Here is a 27,914-nt window from a genome sequence, read left to right on the forward strand (position 1 = left end):
AAATATAAAATCGATGTCATTCCTTTAAAAATATTATTCTCTATCTTTTTTGTAATGGGTGACTTTACTAGATTACTTAAACGCATAGAAAAAATGATTTTGCGTAAACGCGTTTTGTCTATGTTGCGCGTGGGCCAGAGAGAGAAAACGAATAGTGAGCTAACATCCTCTTAAAAAATAAGGTATTCGTTTGAATTGCATGTATTTTAATTTTTATGAAGCTTTTGATAAAACGTAGTTTTTTTTTGGTAAAATCAGAATAGTTTTTTGAATGTAATGATTTATTATAGCTTTCAATTTTAAAACACTAAGCGCCAAGTGGCACACCCAATTTCTGTAACGCTCTTTAAACCGGTTAAACGCTACTCTTATACGGTAGGTCAAGTTAGGTTTTATAGTTGGTACCTATATGTAAGAATAATATGAAGAGAAGGAGAGAGTGAGAGGTACACACGGATAGGGAGAGAGAGAGAGAGAGAGAGAGATTATAGCCAAGTATCTGGGCTGGTTTTGAAAAAATATGCATTCATATACTATTTTCAATATGATGTAGGTAGGTGGGATCAAACAATACTCAATAACACCATCATTATTTCATTTGTATCATTATTTAAATTTTCAATTTATAGTATTTAAACATTTTAAACATAAAGACTTATTATTACAGCGGTAAAATCTAGAATACTTTAAAGTTTAAATTATTGTGTATGTATTGTTATATAAAAATCATAATTAAACAGGTGAAGTTAAAACAGTTAAAATAAATTTACAAACGTATTTGAAGAAAGTCCTAACTTATAATGTAAGTAATAATAAGTATATTATTATCCTGACAAATAAAAAAAATCTCACAGAAATATATACCTACGAATACATTTTGAGCATTCAAATTTCAAAATTGGCTTGATATAATAATTATTAAAAGGATGTTCCCTTTATATGTTGTGTCGCAGCATAACAAATTTAATATCCGTAGAAGTATAGAACCAAAACTATGGCCTCTATAGGTTATTAAAGTTGATTGACCTCATATATAAAATTTAAAGATGTGAACATTATCTGTGGTTTCTATAGTCCTTATTTTTATCAATACCTATTCTGAACCAAGGTATCGGGGAATAAATATTTTAAATAAATAATTCGATCAAATTTTATTTTGAATTTCTAATATCAAAATGTCATTAAAATTAAATTGTTAAATATTCTTTATATTAAATGTTATTAATAAACGTCTACAGTTTTGGTTGCACGAACGTTACATTTACAATGTGCTTATGATGGTGGATAGAATGGACAGCTAAATGTCTATTTAAGAATATTATGAATGTCATACGTTCCTGCACGATATTATGTTGTATTATATCTTTATTATTTAAACGTTAAATATTAATGCGATCCGATTAAAAAAATACAATAATTTTAAAATTTGAATTTCATTTGATTGCATATGTGATTTAAAATTGTATATGGTTTTAGAAAGTATGCCAAGTTGAAGTCGTCGTTTTCAACTGGCTGGTATAGTGTTGGACTATAATAAAGTCAACGGCCATAACAATAATAATACATTAAGATGATCGACGAATCGAAAACAGCCTCGCACGACGAGACCGCAGCCGAGACAAAGTGCGAGCCACCACAAACATCCGCCGCACCACCCGACGAAAATGCCGAGGCGTGGCAGACCATGAGCGTCGTGTCCAAGTTCAAGTTCATCTTCGATCACTGCACAATCGAGCCCATGTTCGGGTGTTACATCATGACCAGCGTTCTGACGGGGCTGTGCACGCAGAACTTGAACCTTCAGAAGGCGTGCCGGGTGAACCTGAAGCTACCCAACAGCACGTGCTCGGCGCTGGACAACCGGAACTCGGACGACTACGCCAGGGAGGAGGTCATGGTCCAGGAGCTGGTGACCGACATGATCATATGGAAGACGATCGTACAGAGCAGCATACCGATGGTGTTGATCATATTCATCGGGTCGTGGAGCGACCGGAACCACAAGCGCAAACCGTGCATGTTGGTGCCCATCGTGGGCGAGCTGCTGACCAGCGTGGGGCTGCTCGTCTGTACTTATTACTTTTACGAGCTGCCCGTGGAAGTGGTCGGCCTGGTCGAGTGCCTGCCTCCAGCCATGACCGGTGGCTGGATGACGATGGTCATGGCCATATTCAGTTACATAGGTGACGTATCTTCGGTGAGTTCAAAAACCAAAGGTGGACATCGCGACTATATAGTCGATTCGATACGTTGATAATTATTGTATGGTTATACAACTATTGTCCACGACTTTCTAACAGAATCCAATCTTATCGTGTATTCTTTTTTAAATAACGATACTGCGCGGTTGAAATATTTGGGAATTGGTGAATATGTTAATTCCTAGCTGAGTAAAAAAAAAATTAAAGCTTTGTATAATAGTTTTAACATATGTCAAGCGTTAAACAAATATTAACATTGTCCGGTGTACAAAATTGAAATAAATACGTTTTCGATTTACAGATTTATACAGATTTTTCCCAACAGTGTCTAATTTTCGTTGGCTTTTCAGGTAAAATACCGTACGCTAAGGATTGGAATAGCGAACGTTTTTTACTCCGTAGCCGTCCCCATCGGCACCGCATTGTCGGGTGTATTGTTCCGAGGACTAGGATTTTACGGTGTGTACACCATAGCCATAGTGATGTACGCATTTACGATTTCATACGGCTGGATATTTATCAAAGAACCAAAACCAGAGACATGTTTAGAAAGCAAAGAACCACCAAAGTCCATGTCTTGTTTTTATTTGATCGAAGATTTTTTTAGCCTGAGCAATATCAAGGAGGCCATTCGAGTGACGTTCAAGGAAGGACAGCACAACAGAAGGTTAAGGATCATTTCCTTGTTAGTTGTCGTCATTGTCGTAATGGGTCCTTTGTATGGTTCGTAAATTAAAATATAAATACATTTATTTTATCAAATATTTTTAAATATCATAGAATGTTACATAATTTAAATTCAACGTATAATAAATATTATACTTTATATATTATTATGTTAGAAATTAATATACATTGACGCTTTATAATCTAACTATATTCATTATATATTATAAATTAACGACTTCTCTCCTGTCAATTAAGTCCCCCACGTATAAACTCTATCCTCGCGACGCCTCGAAGCTGACCAACGATTAATTAATATTCTTTTAAATGGGTCTTTGGATACACTAGATCTTCTCTCGAGAATCCTCTTTACAGTTCCATCGTACACTAGGTACCCTCAATCTGCAGCTCCTTTTCGTTATCTCCAGTCACACCAACTCGTACAGACATAACCATCTGTTGAATTTAAAAATCGAAGTAACTCAATTAGTTTTCTGCCCCTTTATAACTGCTGTTTAGCGTGCAAGTATATTGTTAATAAAATAAAATAAATATTACAGTCATTATACTACTCCTTTAGATTTTTTTTCAACGTAGATACCTACATTAAATACATTTTATGCGTATTATATTTTAACAAAGAATATATTGTTGGAAAAACACTATCACTACATTTCAATTCGTTGAATTAGGTACTGTAAAAATCTACACTTATTATAGGCTACTACCCCTCACAACCTCTAATATGTACGAATAATTTATTATAACGGCCTATGATAAACGTTACGTTTATGTGTTGGTGTGTTATGAGAATTTTTCTTAACTCTTAAGTACTAACTTTATTTTGTATAAATAACATAACATGAAATTTTACATAACTTATTATTGCAGTTATTAATTATTATTATACCATTAAATATTAATAATATCCAGAACCCCCTCATCAAATTTTGAGCTCCTGTACTAAATTTTTTTGCAGACCCTATAAAATATTACTTAATATAAAATGAGTATTCCAATCAAAATTTCAAAAATTACAAATTCATTTCAACTGGCTCCTAAAGTAGCTAGGCATCTGAACTCCAGGTCCAACAGCCCCCCCCCCCCCTTGTGGGACCCTGATAATACTGTCCATATGTATTTTATTACTTCATATAATCAAACTGAATACAACTGTGAGATATTGTGATTGTAATACAGTATCCAACTCGATTTAATGGATTTTTTTATTTTTAGGGGAAATGTCAATGATGTACATGTTTACACGATTAAAATTCAATTGGAATGAAATTGACTTCAGTTTGTTTTCCACATATGCTATGGTTACCAATCTTATAGGTTTGCAGTGTTATAAAAAATACTATTTTTGTAATGTATTAAAGTATCAGGTACTCAAAACTTTTAAAAGAGTATTTTAAATACTATTTATTTTTATCAAATACTATATTGTTATGTTAATAATTAGGTACGATACGGTTGCAGATACGGGTTTTTTCATACTTTTACTAATTTTAAATATAAATAAAGTTCTGAATGCGGGTTATATCAACTAAATTTAAATTATTTACAAAATACAGTAGAACCTCGGTATCTCGAAGCCTCAAGAAACCAAAAAAATTAATTTGACATTTCGAAACTTCAAGTTACCGAGGTAATTTAAAATAATATTATGTGAATGAATTAGAGCTGCAAAAAAAATTCGATACACAGAAACTTCTATGTACGGAGTTTGAGATACCTAGGTTCCACTGTAGTAAGTGATAGTTAACATTTTTAAATAGTTATCAAGGTGAACTCATTTTATTATGAAAGTTTTATTATTTAATATAAATTATTTAAATGATAATTTATGTATTTAATCATATAAATGCTGATTACGTTTTAAAAATATGGCTTGCTCAAAATGAATATCATTTATATTAATAGTTTTTTTTTTCTTTAAATTAAAGCTGAACTGCGCAGCAACACTAAATAATATTTTTTCTCCACAGATGCATTACTAGGAATACAATTAAAATTCACTCAAATACAGTGAAATACTTCTAGACACTTCTAGTATTTAGATACAATATACTTACAATATACCTATTTACCTTAACTCAAATACTTAACACCACCGTATAATATGTTTGTAATAATTTACCAACGGATTATTGGTTTTGTGGTGTTAATAATTACTGTATAGTTTTGACTATAATTTTTATTTTCATTATTTAGGTACGATGTTTTCAGTTGGTGTGTTCAGTCACAAGTTGGGAATCGACGACGCCTTAATTGGAGTAATGTCGTGTATGAGCAAAATATTAGCAGGATTTGTTTATGCGTTTGCCCCTACTGCTTTCATATTTTACTTAGGTGAGTTATATAAATTATAATACTTGTAATTGAATATCTAGATTAGTGTATTTATTTTTATTTAATCATAGAATATTTACTATGAATAATCTACAAAACGTAGGAAAATGTTTAATTTATAAAATTCACTATAGTCTAATGATGTATTATGTAATACTTGTCATATTATGTTCACAGCACCACTTGTGGAAATCATAAACGGTACATCGTTTATTGCTATGAGATCAATTATTTCCAAGCTCGTGCCGTCCGATGAGTTAGGTAGGCATGGGCAGTTTTAAATCACAAATTATCGTGTTAATCGTACTGAAAATATTTCAGGCAAGGTGAATTCAATATTTGGCGTTTGTGAAGCTTTGGTACCATTGATTTATGGACCTATGTACAGTTCTGTGTACAAACACACATTAAAGACATTTCCTGGAGCGTTTTTTTTACTCGGTGGCTTGTTAACGGCTCCAGCAGCGATTATATTCCTGTAAGTATATCGTACAAGTGATGTAGGTTATAATATTATCATGCACAATAATATGATAAATTCGTCGTAATATACATTCACCTATTCGCATGTTGAATTAAATTTTAATAGATGGATGTACAACGAACATCTAAAGGAACGGCGAGTAAAAGAGTCGATGGCCAGAAGCGGGGTGGAAAATTCGGACGAACACTGCAAAAAGAGATAGTTTGGACATCAGGTTATCCTCACAAAACATTGATTAAATAATCTCATTAAGCAGACAAACACAGCCTTTCATGATTTCGAGGCTATTATATGGTGTTGAATGTTGGACAATAAAGTACCTATTTTAAACGGCACACGGATTAAGCGATGCAAATAAGCAAAATGGCCAATATTATTCACCGATAAGGCGTTTTTATTTTTTGTACTCCTATTTATACGTCATTATTTTTAAGATATTAATATTTTGTATCATTTTTAAATATGTTAAGGCGTTTGTGAAAACTAATTGCTGAACAGTTTATGAAAAATGCATTTACATTATGATACATCCGTGATTTGTATACCATAACCATAATGTTTAAATTCAATTACCTATTTTACCTACTTATACAATTAACGTATATGAAAAACATATAGGTACAGTGATCAAGGATTTACATAAAACGTAGATTTCATGTAATTTGTCATACAATAAAATAGATCTAGATGAACAGAATTGCCAAAGAATGAGGAGTGATTTAAAAAATAAAAATAAAAAACAAGTCAAATTATTTTACACTTTTCTGAAAATATCTTATTCAATTGTTGAAAAAAAATATATTTTTGCCCAACCGCATTGATTTCCTGGCCCTGAATTATAGTTCTAAGTGTGGACAGTATATGTCAATATTATTACTATAATGATGATAATAATAATTTATTATATTATTATATTTATTTATACATTGACATTTGAAGGTTTAAAGTGCATTATTACAGTCTAAGTTAGATATATACGCATGCATATTCATGACAAATAATTGACAATACTATTATATATACAATATATAGGCATTGTTTATTATTTAAGTTTTACAATTGAATCTTAAAGTGTAATTTTCCTTACACAACACTACAGTCATCTGTAAAATGTACTCTATTATTTATATGACCTTTTAAATGGGGGGGGGGGATCGTTATATAGTTATAGATACACACTTGTAAATAAATTATTTAAATATTTTCATTTCGATCGAGCACATAATATCCAGGAGAAGGGTCCACGGGGTCTGGATTATATCAAATTTTTTTTAAGTACCTACCTAAGTAGAATCATATCATAATCTTTGGTGACAAAAAAAAAAAAAAATTAAATTGCAATTAAATACGTGTTACTGCTATACAACGTATTAATTATAACTAAATTACAAAAATATTATATTCAATTTAGTTGGAAATTGAAGACAATGAACAATTGTGTTTAGACTTTATAGACTATAGTACCTATATATTACCTTACCCAAAATAAAATCATGTCTACCGTATGGTTACGGTACACATTTTTTTTTTGTCATGTTTGAATTTAATAGTCGAACATTTATGCTATATTGTGTTGTAAGTACTGCTTGTAGCATCCATACCTATAATTCATATAGGTCAGTGGTGGCCAACTACGGCCCGCGGGCCAAATCCGGCCCGCCATCATTTAATATCTGGCCCGCGAAAGAAATATAATATTTTACATTTACGTAAAATTATATACCTATACCTAAAATTCTGATGACTTAAAAGTAAAAAAAAAAATTATGGCCCGCGGTAAATTTTTTTTTTTTTTATGGCCCGAGTTAAAAAAAGTTTGGCCACCACTGATATAGGTAATCAGAATATATGTATACTTAGATGATATTGTAAGCATTTATACCAACTCTGTATTCCAAGTATTTACATGCCGTTCACACAAAATAAAGCTCATGGATAATCTTGAATCCAAATAACTTTGAATGTAAATTCAATAATGTAAAATTATGATACAATAGATATTAAAGCATTTTCAACACATTTTTGATTAAAATCAATGGCAGGAAAATATAAAAGTTAGTTTATGGGAGTCATGTATATTATACATAATATTTTTGGTACATAATATATAGATAGGTAATATATTTGTAATAATAATATATATGTGGGTACTGGCAGTCCTGTAAAGAATACTTTTAAAAAGTACTTGAGTAAATACTCAAATACATTTTTTTTTTAAGTATTTAAGATACTACTCAAATACTTTAATTGTTAAGTATTTCAAATACTACTCAAATACTTTTCAAATACTTTTGGTTTTTAAAGTGGGTTTCTAATTATCGTAATATAAACACGTAGGTAGTAGGTAATCTAATAGTTATCTTATAGTTTCAAAGGGAATATTGTTATTCAATATTCAATAACTTTTTTTAGAAATCTGGTTTTCACAAACCTTTGGGCTTCGGCTAACACAGAAATAGAGAATATTAAATAAAATTATTATTCCATTATTGTAGTTGACAATAATATTTTTCCAACCAATTATTTCGAATAAAAATAAAATGTATAAACCAAAGTATTCAATACCAAAAAGTATTTAATACAAAAAAAAGTATTTAAAATACCATTCAAAATACTTCATGCTGAAAGTATTTAAACAGTTATTCAATACTTAAAAAAGTATATGAATACTTTTACTCAAATACTTTTACTTAAATACTTTACAGGACTGGGTACTGGGTACCTGTAAATCATATTAATATATGAATATTATGTTTTATTTTTATTTTTTATCTCAATATTTGGAGATATTTTATTATACTTTTTGACTTAGAAAAATCTTAAGAGGTATTTTTTCTATTTTACTGTGACACAAAATGCAAGTACACGTTTATCTTGGTTGGGGTATGGTAAATAAGTATCTAACTCAGGAATAACGAACTGTGGAGTTGGAAATTGTAAAGTTAATGACTTTATACAATGTTTTAAGGTTTCTTTGAACTGTCATGCAAAAATCGGATCAAGTGAATACTATTTAGGTACCTAGGTAGGTATCATTAATAATACGAATAATAAATTAATATTAAAATGTTTTTTTACGATAATCTATAATAACCCAGTTATAAAATCATATTAGATGTAATGACATTTTAGATATATTTAAAAAATATTTTGTAGAAATGTTTTTATGTACAACAGTACCGGTGATTATATTTTTATTGCTTTATTCATTTCGCAGTATATATTTACACAATAAATAATACATTATAGTAGTATAATGGGTACATTATATTATATTTAAAAAACACAGTGGTTAAAATTATTTTATGTCTGACGTATATAATCGTTATTACTTCCGGGATTTACAAATCGGAACAGAAGTGTAGATGACAAAATATGTTAATTTTTTTCTAAACTACCTATTAAAAATAATAGAATTTGTTTGTCAAAATCAAACACTATATAAGCTATATCAATTTCAATATTTGAATGCTAGTAGGTAGCCGGTAGGTACTTACCTATTGAGTCGGACGCCTGTACAACATGGTGTGGTTACTGGTTACTGCGGGTAGAATTGTTTAAAATGAACACAAACTTAAACATAATACTAACACTTATTATCATCCATTAAATTAATATTTCAGATGTTTATGAAGTTTATATTCTCTGCCGATATCGATTAATTATTATACTCAATAGGTAGTCTACGATAGTGGAAAGTACCTATAATATAATTAATACAAAATGAATCACGGCCCACAAAATGAGAGTATAATATAACTGACAAGTGACAAATCACTATATTGATTTATTAAATTGTAAGTGATGGTTTATGCAACTAGATATGAAACATTTCAAAACTAATCGGGTCCAAACGTGATATCTAATGAAGTTATAACATTAATTTTAAGAAGTATAGTAAACAATAATATTGTACATAAAAAAATATTAGGTGTTTTACCATTTAATTAAATTTACCATATTGTAATAAATAAGGGCAAAAATTAAAAGTGTGAAAATTCTCACCCAGGGCCCAAACACAAAATCTGTAAGTGGAACCCCGGAGTAAAGCAAGAGTCCCTATATTTTGTTTAGCCCCTCCTGTAATTTGCCAATTTTAAATTAAATTAAAATGTTTACAACATTTACCTATATTATTATACCTATATTGGCTGTTTAGTATTTTATACTCGAATAATATATTACATAGACTATATTTGAACGCCCATTTACAAACGAGACTAGGTTATTCCAGTAGGGGTAGACTATTATAGTACCCAAGTCTAACTCTAATAATACTTACGATTTAACGGTGATGATGTGAAAGCTGATGCAAATGCAGTAGCGGTGGTGCAAAAACTGGTTAAGACCTGAGATCTCATAGAAAAAGAGTGGAAACCAAAAGGAAAAATGCTTTGAGTGGCAGATCCCTGTTGTAGTCATTCCGCATTGTGGGACACTTGATGAACATGACGACGAGAAATCGTAACGTCAACGGCGCCGATCTCTCAGCTAGAGGAATTCCCGGATGAGTACGCCTGGAATGACCAGCAGTGGTAAGTCCTGGTGGAGACGACACCTGTAGGAGGTTACATAAATACACCTTATACTCTAAGGTGACTGATTTCGAGTGGAAGCAAGGGATTTGGAAGTGGACCGGAACGGTAGAGGAAGGACCCGGTGACATCTGCCGTCCACGGGTAAGGCGACGGTCTCCTGAACCGTGGACGCAGACTGTAGCGCGGCCGTCGTTGAGACGTCACCGTGTGTATAGTGACTGCATAGAAGATACGCCTGGCGACGCTACGCCGTTCATGGGGGAGACGAAGGTCTGTTCCATGGATTCAGGGAGACAGTCATGGTTCTGGTAACACCTTAGATCATATACAATAATAAAACAATACATTGTATATGATCTAAGGGTAACACCAAGCCCACGAAAACGGACAGAGAGGAGCCGTCCTGCGTATCCATGGGCATCGACCAGACGATATTAACGGATAATGAAGAGCAGCTACAACCGAATAACAGTCGCTTCCTGTTGGGATAGGGGTTTGTATGATTATTATTTCATATTTGATTCACCACGCCTCGTGTCGTGTACCCGGTGGGCGTATGGTACGTCAAAATTGTCGTCTTCATCTTCGTCTCCAAGTATCTTGAATTGAATAATAATTATGATCAGTGAGTTTTGATAAACAATATTATATAGAGTCAAAATAAACCTATATCTGAGTAGACATTTTAATACGTTTACTCAGACAATAACATAACATATTAATAATCTTGCTGAATAAAATTTAAAAATAAACATATTGCACTGTTCAGCTGAAAAGCCACCTTTTAGATTCTGAGCGGAGCGATAAATGTATTGATTTTACAATGATGTATGTTTTTTTTTATTTTTATTTTTATTTTTATTTTTTTGTGTCTGTCATCACTCATCACCTTTTAGAACAGAAAAAATATTGTTACAATAGTAGTTGAAAATATCAAAAATACATAGAAACAATTATTTTTTATAAGTACTTAAAGTTCGATTATTGACAACATTTGTCAAATTTAAAATTTAAAAATAATTTTGTAGTTAAAAATGTATAAATCGTCCAACTTTTATAGCTATAAGGATTGAAAATTTAAAACAAGGTTCCACGTAACTCGTAATTACCTATGTTATTCTGTAACCAAAATATCTCAATAATATAAAAACACAGTTTTTTTTAATAATTTTTTTTATGTTCAAATTTTGATGAAATTACATATTATTTAACCCAGAATAACGATTTGAATTATTTTTTTTGCAATTTTATAATATTAATTCAATTTAACGGCTATCGCGTTAATAATAAGTAATAATAACAATATAAATATAATAGAAAATATTCACACTGACGAACCGTCTCCGCTCCAATGGCCCAACTAGGGGCGGTGCAAAAGGGTCTTTAATGTTTTTTGACGTCTAGTTGCGCTCTATGCTCCGCTCAGAATCATTTTTCGTATATAAAGATTTGAAATTTAATACCACCCATTTGTACAGTAAAGCGACATTCACTTTTTTTCATACTTTCGTGAATATTTGGTAGTGTTATTAAATTATGTTTTTATATATTTCTCTGGCATTTTATGATAAAATAATTTAAGTTTTCAAACAAAAACCTATCATTAACTATAATCGTATTGAATACGATATATTACATGCGTGGATTGTGGTAGTTTAATGTTTTAAAATTAAATATAAGGCAATCGTAATATGCATTTAACGTTGTTTGAAATAACTTATCGACTAAAACAGTTTGATACAATTTTATATAAACTGTACTTAAAATAATGCAATAATTATCTTCATCAGAATTATTAAACGTGTGCATTATTCGATTAATTACCTGCGGAAGTATGGCACTGCGATGTCCTTGTTTTATTTACTAATTATACAAATTCATTAATTCATTTTTGTGTTTGAATAAAAGTTAAAAGCAAAAGAACATTTAGGGCCGGTTGCACAAAAAAAATTTATTGATCCTATAACTTATTGGCTCTATAGGTTTTATCGGTTTGGTAAAATATTTTATTGATAGATAAATATTAAAAATCGTTGCACAAATCATTTCTTATATTATTATATTTTGAGCCACATACTATAATGGTTCAGAGTGGTTCAATTATTTAAGGTTATGGTTCATTAATATTTTGATAATATTGTTCTGTGATAATATAAATATGTTGATAACAGAAGATATGTTGATAAGGTTTCATTAATTTTATTTTATTGAACCAATAAAACTTATTGGACCAAAATCGGGCCTATAAATTTATGGATCAATAGTGACTAATGGTCGATAACTTATTGGTCAATAACTTTGTGCAACGTATTTTAATTTTTATCGATTCAATAACTCAACTTATTGGACCAATAACTATTTATTGAACCAATATAGTTTTGTGCAACCAGCCCTAAAACTTTCAAAAAAGCTTAGGTAAGATAAAAAAAAAAGCTATAAATAAGCGTTGTTGTGAATACTGTTGTAAACACACTGGAATGCTGGGCGTGGTGATGGAACGCGAAATGTGGTCATCTAACTTAAAGTTAAAAACATTATCTGTGTTTGTACATTGGATTTTTTACGGTTCTAAACTTTAAAGTGGTAAAAGAGCATTAAAATGAAAATTAAAACATTGTGAAAGCAAACACTTTTAATAGTTTGACAATGGTCAATTCGCTATATAATACTAAAACTAAAAACACAAGGTTCGTTCTGCTGAACGCTAATTTGCTATATTGTACGTTGATCAGACAGAGAAAAAAATAGTGCGCTGACATATTTTTGAGATGCAATTTATTTTTCAGCTTTAACGTTAATTTCTAAAATAATTAGTACAGTTTTACTGCTATATATTTATATTATACTGCTAAATATTGTATGCTCTGAGCTAATGGCGTAGGTATGCTTAGCACGTAGACAATTAAGATTTTATTCTTTCTACATTTAAGGTTTACAGCACAACTTGAAATTTGTTTTTCAAAAAAAAAAAAACTGACTAATTAAATAGGTTCGTAGGGATATAAATAAATATATATATTTTTTTCAATATTTCAGACCTTTTATTATTTGACCAACTCTATACCTCTCTTTCCCATAAAACATATAACACATAATATGTATATACATTATATATTAGTACATATTTGTCTTAATTATAATTAATATCAAATGTGTTACTGGTTACTATGTTATATAATATGTTTAAATGCTAGATATTTACATGATAATGCTCAAGGGTGGATAGGCCCATAGGGAAATAGGGTTTTCTCTGCGGGCCCCATCTATGTTTATGTTGGGGGGCCCACTCAGGTCTATACATTGTTTTTTTTGCAGAATAAAATATTCACCAAATAGGAATAGTTTAAATTTAAAACTATTCATTTTTTTGTAATTATTATTACTTACCTACAGTTATTTTTAACAATATATTATATGGTAATAATACGACAAGTTAAGAATTTGCTTACGGATCTTTAACATAGTATTTTTAATTTTTATCGTTAATCGAAGACCGAAATATCCTGGTATGTTTCCCTAACCCCCCAAATTATGTTTTTGAAATTTTTTTTGGCCGATATTTAGTACGGAATTTGTACGAATTTGCACGACCTTACGTGAAATTTTTTAAAAAAAGTTTGCAACTAAAAAAGCATTTTCTTCATATTCCGTTTCCCAGTCAAATTAAAAATACGTTTTATTTATAGGTAAAGGTGTTGGATTGAATATCTAATGCGAGCGAAGTGACCAAATTTTTTTTTCAGTTTGGGGGCCCCTTCAAATACTTTCCTGTAGCATTAATATACTACCTATCCACCACTGATAATGGTAATAAAGCTAACACTTTTATAATTCCATATTTAAACTATATAGATAAAATATTGGAGGAATACAGGTACTTGTAAATGAGAACGTATTGTAAATATCTATAGTTAAAATTTTAGTTAGTGGAACACGACGAGAATTGATATTATTTTCTGAACGAAAAACCATTGAATACGACTATATAACTATGCAAGTACAAAAATCTTACAAAAAATCCAATTACAATAAAAAAATTCAACATTTGCATGTGTACATTTTTTTGTTGGTTGCTATATTATAACTAAATTATATTATTTCTAAGTTTCTAAGTTAGATTATAACTTTAAATTTAATTTTGTTATAATTTGGTTGCCAATTGCCATATGCTATACCATGGCTATACTGTAACCGTCAGAGAAAAAATGTGGTATACCTATCCAGTCCAAAAACATAAATTATATTTTTTAAAAAAACAAAAACCTATATAACATATTTGAGATATTTAACTATTCTAGCTTAGTGAAAAATTTAACTCAAAATATCCATCATTGTCAATTTTTGATGAATATTATCCAAGTATTTTTAAATCGATAAAACCAGCTAAAATTCCATGAAAATTTTCTTCAGGAAAATCAATAGGTACTTACGCAGAATTAAATTCTGTGTCCGGATTTAGATTTAATTGGTGATACACTTCAAAACATTTTTTAATGCATTTTTAAAATCTTTGAATCGTTACATAATATAATCAAACCACTTCCAGTCTCTATTTCTAAAAAAAAAAATAATTTTGTTTTTTAAAATGTATATTAAGCCAATGATACGATAATTAACTTTATTTATCAAAATAATTAGTTAGCTTATAAATCTAATTAAATTCAACTAGATGAATTGGTCGTTCTTGTAATTTAGTTATTATTTAGATAGGTACCTACCTTTTTATCTAAAGGGTTCTAAATCCAACTTTTTTAAAAATTGGCGTTTTTATACATTTTAGCTAAAAATGAGTTTGATATGGCCATTTAAGAAAATAAAAGTAAAAAAGGTTTTATTTCATTATTTAGGAAATTAAACCTGGTATTAGTTATACCTTTTCAAACTAAATACACAATTTAGAAAAAAAAGTTCAGCCTAATAATAGTCCAAAATTGTTTAGAATGAAAACGTTCTTTATATAATGTATAATGATGCTTCCAAAATTATAATAATACTATAATATAGGTAATTTTACTATAAACTACATAATTATATGAATCGGGAAAGATTGTATTATACATATATATATATATATATATTTATCATACCCATACACCTGCAGGGGTCGCCAACTAGTCGATATTAATGAGGGGTGGAAATCCAAAACGTACTATAGCCAAAATTGAGGTAGGTCTCGATTCTTATCGAAAAAATATCGATAAATCGATTGGTGTCATCAGAATAGATCAAAGCGTACTATTTCTTGGTCAAATCTGTGATTCAAAATGACTGGTTAATTCAAAACGAACCTTTTCCATACATAAAAATGATATTTAGAAAATCAAAATGTACTTTTTCCAGTTTTACGCCAAAACGTACTATTGCCCATTTTAAAAAAATAGAAACAATAATAAATTAACAAATCATTAACTATATCAAAATGAACTATTTCCAAAACGTACTTTTTTTATGTTATGCCAAAGCGTACTTTTACCCGTGTTATACGTATACCTATATATAGGTAAGTAAAAATGTTATTTAAAACATACTAAAATTTTATTTAAAAAATTGTAATTAAGTTTTAAATTAAATTAAGACTCTGGAATATTTAACATATTTGAATTGTGTTTTAAATATAAATAATAAACTATTAAATAATTTAAAAAAAACCTTTTTTCAAATTGATTTGTCTGGTTGTAAAAGGTTTGTTTTTATTGAAAATTTTAAGATACAGAAAATCAGTATTTTGGCAATAGTAGGTATGTTTTGGATATCCACCCCTCATTTAGAGGAATACAGTTTTAAAGATTAATTATCCCAATATATAATACACGTAATGTAATACTTACACTTTTATGGATTGTATACAAAGTAGAATGTATTAGCGATCAAAAAGTACCTAATTTTTTCTGATGGAGAAATAAGAAAAGAAGAATATTATTAGATACAGCTGAAGCTACCTACAATTTATTATTATGCTGCATGTTATAATATAAATAATATACCTACCTAAATAAATAGTGGTCGATCACCAGATACTTAAAATGTTTAATGTAGCTCACTTGTTGTAAAAGGTTGGCGACCCCTGTCATACACAATAATTAATAAATCTTATTTTGAAATATATAATAGTCGTTTCTAAGTAACGTTTGAGCTAGGGGTTTAGCTTATTCATTCATACTATTTTTATATTTACTATATAGGTATTAAATCGTCGTCGATACTCGATGTTATTCACTGTAATTGTATTGTTATATGAAAAATTTAAACCTTTGTAAATTAAGACCAAAATTAATTTAAGTAAAATAAATAATGTAACGTTGGCGTACCTATCAAACATATGACATTATTTTTATCTAAATGTTGGGCAGTGGGCACACTGATCAAACAAATTAATATAAAAAGTTTTCATTTAGGAGGATTTTTTCATAAGTAGAACAAAAAGATTCTATAAAAAAAACCTTTTCAATCTTAACAGAAATAAATTTGTTTTTGTTTTTATTTTTTTATGACATTTCTAAGATCACTAGGTACATCAATGTACGTCAATTGAACTTAATGAATATTTAAATTGCAATAAATTATTTTGAAACCAAAAAAAATATGTCGTTGGTTAAATATTAAAATCACTCTCCTAAATTATTTTAAATTAAAACGATAGAACCCTTTATTTCTAACCAGCAATGGGTACACGCGTTAACGCGTACATGCAAGTATAATAGCTACCAAAGATTGTAATAAATCCTTTAGAGACCGATAGCTCCAAATCTCTAAAATTAGAAATAATAATTGAATGATATGGAGTTATTTTCATAAATATCTTTTAACCAATTTACTCGTACCTACTTGAGCGTTTTAAACAATTTCATTTATATGGTCAGCGGAATTGTTTTTATATGATATTCGTAGTTTTGTATAAAAAAAGTCGGCAAAATGAATATATGTATAATATACTATATAGTAGGTAGGTACTTACTATTAGATGAATCAATAAACACGGCTGTTTAAAAATATACGAAAACCTTGAAAATGGTATCTATATATGCGTATAATTAAATAAAACCTCATAGTTTTTATTTATATGCTCACAGTGTAATCTATATAATATATACATTCATTCATAATTATTAATTAGTTATAAAAACTATTATATTTTAGAGTTATGAATTTAATTAATGATAAAAATAAATTATTTACAATATTGCATAAAAAATGAAATGTTATTTTTAGTTTTACTATAAAATTAATACATGCTATTTCATATTAAAACAATAATATTATATAGTGCATTTGATAAAAAAAATATAATAATATTAATTCGTAATGTGTAATTTATATGGCATTATATAATAATATATTACATTGGGGTTATTCACATCATGGTATGTTTTTAAATGCCCGAAGATAATAATATTATAGTTTAGTTATTTTACAATTATTTGTTTTTACTTTTAAAATAAATTATGTCCTTGCCACAATAATAGTCTCATGTAATAGAAAATGTGCCAACTAATAACTATGCAGTGAAATAATTAAGTATTAGGAAGTACTATTATCGGCGTGATAACTATTTTGATAATTACCCAATAAGAATCTTTTTAAAGTCCGAGCAAAACAAAAAAAATAAATATCGACCGCAAATGAGGATATAATTCGCCTGTCAACTGTTCAGCTCTCCGATGCGCATACACGATACACCCATTAGTTCTGGCATGGTATACGGTATATACCTATTTAATAGTGGTCACTATATAGTATATATATATTATACACAACGCATATTTTAATACCTCTATATTATACATTATGCAGCGTTGATTTTAACTTAACCTTCGGTTCTCGGGGAAGTCACAAAATTGTGTAAGTAATCCAAACATAATTTTCTGATTTCTGTTCAGGTCACGTCGTCGTATTCCCTGCAAACATCACTATACCACACTTCCACAATGCCTACCTGTATATATATACCCGTCACATAGCGTCGTACGCGCGCGTGATACCTATAATATAATATAAGTAATATAATAATGATAATAATAATAATAATAATAATAATAATAGTAATGATACTAATAATAATAATAGTACCTAACATACGTTTGGTGTATTAATTTTTTTTCACACTTTCCCACTGCTTTAGTTCTTCTGCTCCTGTACATGTATATATGTCAATGTATCGTCGTACCATCCCTATCTGACGACGCCGCCGCCGCCGCACAGTTGTTGTGGAGGTGAGTTCGCACAAAACCTACCTACACTGCAACTACAGACAATGGCTTTATTTTATTTTATTTTTTAGTGTAAATTATAATGGAATACCAGCCGCTATACTTTTGGTGGGGTCGACGTGTGCAATGCATCGTCGTCGATATTAATGTTTGTCGTCGTCGTCGTCGTCGTCGTTGGTGAAATTAATGATCACCCGGCCTATTGTCGGGTCAGGTGTCTGTGTGCGGTCGTTTGCAGTGCGTACCTATACATACATATTATGCATACGTATAGCGTATATGTGTGTCACGTGTGCTTATATGCATAGTTTGCCGATGTAACGCATTGAATTCGGTGAAAATTTACATTCACAGCGGCCCTATATTCTCTCCTCGTCTTCCACTGTCTGCTTTTTTTTCCACACCATATCGATTTAGCCTTTCCTAGGAAACCCCGCAAATACAACGGTTATATTTTTTAATACATTTGGGCGAACGCGCGCGCGTCTGCCCGTGTCGTCCGTGTGCGTGTATAGTGTGCTGTTAATGCTAAAAAGCGATTGTCGTTCATTCATGCAAAAACGTTTAACCGTGACGGACATCACCGCGGAATGGCGTAGCTATATACGTGTAGGGGAACATGAGTGACCCCGGGGGATAAACGTGATGACGCCGCCGGGTACGCCGCCCAAAACAAAAAGTACAGGTAAACAATTTTTTTCTAAATAATCTCAATTCGTTATTAGGTATTTTTTTTTTGTTTTCTCGCGTAATCACACTTATCTGATGATATTATGAGTTAATGTATTTTTATGTTATACTGCGGTACGAGTTCTAAACAACCGTGGTGTACGAACGATAATATTATATTTTGTCAACGTAACAGTAAAAATAACATTTCATGTATCACGTAAAAATAATATACGTGGCGCCAAAATGCTGTTAGAATTTGAGATTTTTTAAAACGCCGAGGCTACTCCGATAGAAATAACAAATACTATATGGTACAGATTGTATGGTTTTCAAAATAAACAAATTATAATCGTACAGATTCAAAATCGCCAATCACTGTATTCTAATATTTAATTTTTTTCATGGGGTTTAGCAATTATACAATTATTGTCGTATAATACACTTATTTTAGGTTTATTTAGTTTAAATATGTGTGTTTAGTAGAGAAGCCATCTACTGACGACACACTTGAGTTCAGGATACGGTTAAGTTAGACGGGGAGAAAGTCACGATTTACTTTTAAGTGTTTTGGGAGGACTACCGGGCATTGATTTGGATCGGATATTGCGTAGTAAATATAGTTATAAAGTTATAGTTATATTATTATTATACTATTATATATAGTTAATTTCCTATAATGTATACCTATAGGACTTAATAACACTTTTTAATACTGTATTTATTTTAGAATTGTATGTAGTGTTTGAGTTGAGATAAATAAGGGGGCCTTAGGTATTAAAAAAACATTGGATTATTGGTTTAGAGTTATATTTGTATATAATAAATAATAATATGTAATATTATAACGAACATATCTATAATATATTACATGATCAATAGATGAAATTTAGGGGGATGATCGAAGGTATTAATTAGCACCTTCAGAATCAGAATTAGCTACTCCGAAATGTCGTGCCACAATTTTTAATTGTTACATATAGATATTCAATTTTCATATTATTATGTTTTCCAATTGCACAAATTCATCATTTTATCATTTATGTTTTGATATATTTTATTTTAGATTTGAAGAATTGTTTGATAATACCTAATAATAATGATTCTTACAGTGAACATTATGCTTGGAGAATACCATACAAAAATAGGTTTTCCCTAACTTGTATAAATTACTTCCAATTTTCTAACACGTTCCTGTTGAGTTTCCACTCTTCCAGCGATACACGAACGCTGATTTCCAGTAGGTACCTATGCTTTGAATCAAAATTTGAGAATAAGACGTTACAACAACGGTTAATTGATTTGTATATTTTAACTATTGAATGAGACATTACGAATAATTCAAAAACTATTAGTTTTAGATAAATAGGTAGGCTGTACAGTATAAAAGCAAGAAATATAGTTTTGAATTCATAAATTGGTACTTGATGTGTTTGTTATTTAATTTACTTATTTGGGCACCTAATATTGTATTAGTATGGTTATATGTGTATTTGAAGTTTATTAAAAAATAAAAGTAAATAAATACTTTTGTAAAATGAACAATAGTATTTTTTATATATTTTTTTATTTTTCATCTAATGATTGTATAGTCTGTAAAGGAACATTTTTACAATACACACAAATAATGTTGAGAGGATTTATAAATAAAATTCAATTCAATAGTTCCTAAACTTTACTTTAAACATTTTTTATATGAAGCTTTGGGTTATTTTTGACGCAGAGGGGTGTGCATAACTATTTTAGCACCACTTAAGCTTTAGGTCTAGTACACTGGGCAGTTATCTATATGACATATATATTGTTTCAAAAACGGTACCGAACGTGATAATATTATATTGTTTAATATAGTTTAGGTAATATTGTCATAAACCATAGTAGTAATTTTTATTATATATTTTACATTTATTTATAATTTATATACTTACTGTTATTTTTATGCTTTGAGATTTTGTAACAAAATATCTGAATAAATCTTATAAACAAAGAAGTGAAGTCAAACTTATTTTTCAACTGTATTATTATTATCTATTGACGTAAAAATGTCAGGTATATAGAATATCGACATGCAAAGATTGTTAGAATTATTATTGATGTGCTTGTGATGACAACCATATTGATATAGTTTGTGCTTTTACCATTTTTCAAAAATCCTATCGCTTTACTCTAGCTATATATATATATATACCTATATACCTATAGGTACTATACCTAAATTCCGGATTTTTAAATTTAAAAATTGCGCGTCAATCAATTTATATGTCCACAGTCACGCAACAATGTATAGTCGTATTGATGTTTGATTGATTGATACGTCATAATAAATGGCCTAATATTTTGTACCTAACTAAATGGGCTAAAAATATTGGTTTCTTGTCGTTTCATTGTGAATTTACTATTTAGTAATTAATACGATGGTATTATTGGTATTGCTTTGTTATTACAGTTGAAAAATTGATTATTTACAATGAAACCTATCCCAATGCCAAAGTTGAATTCAAAGTTTAGACGATTTAGTAAAAAATAACATGTGTGCCATCATCGTCTGAAACGATGTTTTAAAACTTTAAGAGCAATTAAAATTCATTTTTAAATTAAAATGTGCAATGTCATGTTAAAATACCAAGCTCGCGATCCTGCAGGTTACGAATACTAATGTCCTGTTTATGTAATTATATATTTTGTACACAACACACGCATATTGGAGACCGTATTTGAGGCTTATTATAGAAAACAAATTACTACCTATACGAATATGTCGCGTGTTGAATCGTTTTGAATATACTATAGCCAGTTTCATGGTCAAAAGAGTATCCTTATCGCAAATCCATAGATATTATGTCATACATAGGAACAATAATAATGGTGCTGGGTTTAATCATCGACATCAATAATTTCCATGTCCGCTAAAAATGATTACAATAGGTATGGCATCGTGGTTTTTTGTATTATATATCTTTTGTCACGCGTTAACTTCTACGTAAAAAAACAAAAATAACTTTCTTGTTCAATGGTCTAAACTATTGCTAGATAGGCTGCTGTTGGTACGTACAAATTTGGAATGAATATAATATATTATCATATTAGGTTACCTAACGCAGTTGTAAAATATGATATATTATATTCAGTAACATTAATATCCAATATAGGTTATAAACTTATAACTATTATAATAATTACAAAACTAACATTTTATATTGTTTTATATAAAAATACAATAATTGATATGTAATTATTAGTTGAAGATTACATTATTGTTTTTATATCTGTATAAAATACTATAAAATATTATAATGTGGCATTATGTGCTGTATAGTGAATAATATTTAAATCAAAGTATTTTGAAATTTTGTGTACCTACAATGCTTGAAAACTTGAATTAACTTTATATATAAGTACCACTGTTTTAAGTATATTAATAAATAATATCAGTTTTTTTTTTTTTTAAATAAAACATGTAGGTATTTCATTCTAAATAAATATATGTATCTATGTATATTGGTTTTGTATTTCAAAATACCAAAATATTTAAATAAAAAAGTATATAATATTAAAAAATCTCATCATTATTATAAATTTTCTAAAATAAAATACAGTACAATCTCGGTAATCCGACACATATACCACGCTACTGACCACGCTACTGCCGGCTTAACAAAAACGATGAATTACCGGGGGTTCACATAAAAATGCATTTTTACTTTTTGTATTTTACATTTTTACTGATACATATAAAAAATTAATTATTATTATTATTATATAATATATATTATTATTTACTATTTATTTATTGTAATTATTATAAAATATAAATACTAATACGTACTTACATGGTTATATTTAATTAATATTTTAATGAGACAGCTTTAAAAAAATTATTATTTTTTTTTTGGTTTTTTGTTTGAAATGATACTTTTAATACTTTTTCTTGTAGTCGTTTAAGCACCAAAATATCACATGCACTACTCCGTTCTCTTCTGCCCATGAAATGGACGTAGTAAAGGAATCTATTACAGTGAAGTGAGTTATTGTTTGAATAGCTACTTCTCCTCCTTTATCATCATAATTCCCATCATCATCCTTTTATTTTAACAATCTAAGTAAAATATTAAAGCAGGCCCTTATTTTCTTATCAAAAATTTGTATTTTAATATAGCTATACCTACTCGAACAGAAATACCATTAGTAAACAAAATATGTTATTTCTTGAGAATAATAATATTGAATATAATATTTAGAAAAAAAACTGTTGCAAAATATACTACCCTTGTTTGTTCAAAAATATTATAGATACATCTAATAAATTATTAGTAATAATAAATACGATATACTATTAGAATAATTTAAAAATAATATTTATGTTATATATAATATTATTTAAACATATTATAAATTCTATTCAACATGATGTTACTTTTCAAATAGAATATCACATTCGTTTGAATATGACACTCGCAAGTCACAACTTTACTTGGAGTTGTGAGTTGTAATTAGAACAGTTTCACATCAAAAATCATAGTTTCCGACATAGAGTAGGTAGATCTAATATCATGAATAATATGAACCCACTATATTTTACTAATAAAACATTAAATCATAAACTTTTACTTATAATACAAAAGTATATACGTATTACTATTTTTGTTTGACTTGATAATAATATCGTTTGCATATCAATTTCATAATGTACTTATACAGACAACGCATTAAATAAGCTCATACAATATTTGTTTGAACTATTTATATAGATATGCGAAGACCGTCGTATCCAATATTGTAAACCTGTTGCTTAAATGGTTCGTATTTAAATATCATTTATAGTGCTTCTTTATCTTGTTAGTTATCTGGTTGATGGTTGACCCAGTCCAAGCCACCCACGAGTATAATGAATAATCAAATTAAATATAAGCAGGTAAGTGGATGTCGCTCCGCTGTACAGTAGATTACAAGTGGGTCATTGTATAATGGATTGTATTAGACTTTAATTCAATGATATAATATCATTGTATGAGAAAAACGATTCTGAGCGGAGACTGTTTGTCAGTCTGGATATTTTATATTTTGTTATTATTTATTTTATCATATACCTAAGTTGAATTAATATTAAAATATTATAATTTTTTATTCGTTTCTATGGTGATAAACAAAGCGTCAGAATCTAACATAAAATCTATGTAAGTGTAACACAAATTGTATAATATACAATATATTATGTAATAAAATATTAAATTCCGCTACCTACCGCACACCATTCAAATTATTTATATCGGCGTTGGTAATTTTGCAATAATTGAAACACTAAGTTTAAATGGATATATATTATAAAACACTCTAACAATCAGCAACACGAAATGTCAAAATTAGGTATCTATAATTCTGCAATTATGATATTATTTTCAGTAACTGGTGCAAAGTTATCGTTTGATAAGTAGATACCTATACTTGTCAATTCGCGTGTATATTTACGTTTATGACAGGAAATTTGAAAATTTGTTGATCATTGCTTCCTTTCCTTTGCCCGGTACAGTACAATACAGAAATTCCATTTTACGATTCGGGGGAAAAATAGAGGTTTGTCGATTGTTTTATGAAAAAAATGTTATTGTCATACTTTTTTCAATTTCCGAAACAAGTTGTCATTTTCATATCACCTTCCCATAGGGTTCTGATATTTATTTTTTGAAATATTTCACGAAACTTTCATAAAATATTTTATTTTAAAGAAAGATAAAAAAAAAAAATTTAATTTAAAACTATAGTACAAAGTACAGTAAGCACCTCTACTTAATTAAGTGTTAATGAAAATTACTATAGAAATATTTATTACAAAGTACATTATACAAATTGCAAACTAATTATCTATAATATATTCTGTATATCATGATCTGGTATGAAGCATATCAAAAAACACAAGTTAAAAAAATATATTTTTCAAAATTTCAAGAAAGGTGAAAATTTAAAGTTTGAAATATTTCAAAGTGAACATTTCATGTGAAATATTTCATACTTTTAACCCTACCTTTGCCTAATTTAAAAAACGGCCAGGTAGTATAAGATTAAAGTCGTGAACCGTGTCGATTGGCTCGAACTGCGGAAATTAAATACGAATAAAATAAAAATCAGAACTAGCGCTCGATGGCCGTCGTGTGCAGACTTTACTATTCTTGTTATAAATATAGTTTTATTTTCACAAGAAATATACAATCTGTACCTAAAGGCACACAATAAGTATATTATAAAAGATACACATACATCATACCTACATACAGATCTTAACATTTTGCTGGTTTGCTCTTGCAAATATTGGCTTAATAAATAAACAAATAAATCATAATAAGTACCTACCTACTGTACATTTTAGCTTTGTTTTACTGCTCAACATTGTTTTAGTTAAATCTGGATCATACAATATTTAAAACTCATTATTTGATTTGCAAAACCTATTAAATACATAATATATATCTATGAAATATATATGTAATTCAGTAAGTATGTTGCTGAAGACATATAATATTAACGAGGATTTAAACGTTATGTTAATAATATGTATATAGTAGTTTCCTTTTCATTATATATACATGCTGCAGGTACCGGATTATAAAAACTTCCATTTGCCATTGAACTCGATAACTATAATATATTAATATGTATGATTGTTGACGTTTTCTTAACTCAATTGGTAGTGGTATATAGCTAGCTAGTCCGGTTTGAATATTTTCAGATGTCTAATGCGTATTCGAGCGTTTTGTTTCAAACTTTTGATTTTTATGACGAGCTCTATGCGGAAGTGCGGTCTTCGAGTCATCAATATATTCTTTTAATTGTGTTTTCATTGTTACAGACAGTACAGAAAACGAAGACGTAACAGTGGTAGACATTGAAGATGACTCAGCGTTCGCCATTCGAAAGAATGATGGTAAAAAACACGTACATTTTTCGGAAGAGACCATCACAGTGATGATACCCAATCCACCCAAAGGGTTTTGTGACTCGGTAAAAAAACTCCTGGACTTTGTTTGCTGTTGCGGATGTTGTTTTCCAAACTACTTATAATTGTAAGCTTTGTGATAATTAATAATATATTTTTTTTTAATATTAGATATTATGTATTATTATTTTGTATACTATTATTATAATATATTGTATTATATACTTAATTGCACTGTTAAACAGCGCTATCGTGTGTTCTTATTATATTAAAATTGTAAATAAAATAATTAGAAACTATTTTACAAAATGTGTCTAATTTTTTGAATAAATATAAAAATATGTGTGTGTATTTATTTTTAAACGTATTTAGCTATTTAGTATTCTACCCAAAAGTACTCCGAAAAAGTCTGACGAAAAAAAGAAAGGTAAAAAAAGTCCCGAATTTAATAATTATTTTTGTTTAGGTGACTTTATTAAATTGGGTAACCTATATAAGCTTATATTTCAGTATTAGGGATCTAACTACCTATATAATATTATACATGGGTGACACGGGTGATATGGAGGGATTGAATCCCCCCATGACCATTTTTTATATTCTGAGCGAAGCAGTGGCGTAGACAGGGGGGCGTGGGAGTCAGATCCCCCCCCCCCCATTAGCTTTATATTTTGTCTTTGCTTACATTATGTAATATGCGCTATGATGTAATATTTTGTCATATTATGATCTATCGAGCTGTTGAATTTTGACAGTTTTGTCAATATACTGAATACCATTATAATTTTATTTTCGTTTATTTATTGCAAACTAAATGGTAATATTTATTTGGTCGAAATGGTCGATAACGATTGACGACTATGGTTATACTTTAGTATAATTTATAGCTTATCTTATTATTTATAGAGACCTTAGACAACACTATATTATAGTATATATCAGTGGCGCAACTTGATAATAAGGAGCCCATGTGAAAATTTCTAGACCGGGGCCCTTACCAGCTAGCAAGAATTAAACACAGTACAGCACTTGGTAAAAATCGAACGTGGTTCAAACTTTCCTAATATCTCCAAGAACAATTTGAAATTTTCACAAAATAGGTCAAGTAGTTTTTGAGAACCTATATAAAAGCTACAGCTTACAAATATACATTTAACTCTCATGTTTGTTTCAAGATATAATTTCTTTATTCGAAACCATAAGCGTGCGACGATTTAATGGATCCTTTTACCTCATCTACCAGAGTAACTAATGGCAAACATTTAAAATACTATTTTTTACTAATTATTTAAAAAAAAAAAATAAACAAAAATGTCTATCGTAAATCTCAAAATACCTCTCCAGGTTGAACCAACTGGGTCTAATAGACTAATAGTGAATCTAAAGTCTAAACCATTCAGAGACTCTCTCAAAAACACACAAAAAATTCCAGTAGCTTAGGAGGAGATCAATGACATACAGACAAACATTTATTTGTACCTACTATATATATAGACATAGATTGTTATTATTTTCGGCCACCCGGCACCCAATTCATTTTACCAAACAAAATTATTATACATTAAAACTTTCCCCGTGACTCGACCGATTTACTAGTGAAAAATAAGTAGAGTTCTTTTCGAGATATGCTCGTACATACAAAAAAGGGGCTTCTATTTTATAATATATATATATAGATTAATAGATTATATTATATTATTATATTTTGTATATTACACATTATAGTAGGAATATCGTATATGAGAACCCCAAAAATCGGGGGCCCCTGTGAATTGCACACCCAATACTCCCGATAATTGCGCCACTGGTATATATATTATATAATATGTATGATGTATGTGGGCTCGACTAAATGGGCTATACTTC

At 29.2% G+C, this 27,914-nt stretch overlaps 1 protein-coding gene and 2 long non-coding RNA genes across 4 annotated transcripts in view; 2 read left to right on the forward strand and 1 right to left on the reverse strand.

Annotated features, from left to right (window-relative positions):
* LOC115033880 overlaps positions 1–6,256 on the forward strand; it is an 11,321-nt gene extending 5,065 nt beyond the window's left edge. For both annotated transcript variants that reach the window (XM_029488561.1, XM_029488560.1), the window contains exons 2-8: positions 1,477–2,197; positions 2,552–2,924; positions 4,104–4,205; positions 5,085–5,222; positions 5,400–5,483; positions 5,544–5,700; positions 5,812–6,256. In XM_029488561.1, coding sequence (XP_029344421.1) covers positions 1,571–2,197; positions 2,552–2,924; positions 4,104–4,205; positions 5,085–5,222; positions 5,400–5,483; positions 5,544–5,700; positions 5,812–5,908 — 1,578 coding nt within the window. In that variant the 5' untranslated portion in view covers positions 1,477–1,570 and the 3' untranslated portion in view covers positions 5,909–6,256. The remainder of the gene's footprint in view (positions 1–1,476; positions 2,198–2,551; positions 2,925–4,103; positions 4,206–5,084; positions 5,223–5,399; positions 5,484–5,543; positions 5,701–5,811) is intronic.
* Positions 6,257–17,547: 11,291 nt separating this feature from the next.
* LOC115033881 lies at positions 17,548–18,540 on the reverse strand. The gene is made up of 3 exons (XR_003839216.1): positions 18,312–18,540; positions 18,014–18,223; positions 17,548–17,953 (listed from the first exon to the last, which is right to left on the reverse strand). It is a non-coding gene; the product is annotated as an uncharacterized LOC115033881 (long non-coding RNA).
* Positions 18,541–18,620: 80 nt separating this feature from the next.
* Positions 18,621–26,399, forward strand: LOC100568501. The gene is made up of 2 exons (XR_510724.2): positions 18,621–19,136; positions 25,962–26,399. It is a non-coding gene; the product is annotated as an uncharacterized LOC100568501 (long non-coding RNA).
* The last annotated feature ends 1,515 nt before the right edge of the window (positions 26,400–27,914 follow it).

This window comes from Acyrthosiphon pisum, chromosome A1 (genome assembly GCF_005508785.2).
Source record: "Acyrthosiphon pisum isolate AL4f chromosome A1, pea_aphid_22Mar2018_4r6ur, whole genome shotgun sequence".
Lineage (NCBI taxonomy): Eukaryota > Metazoa > Arthropoda > Insecta > Hemiptera > Aphididae > Acyrthosiphon > Acyrthosiphon pisum.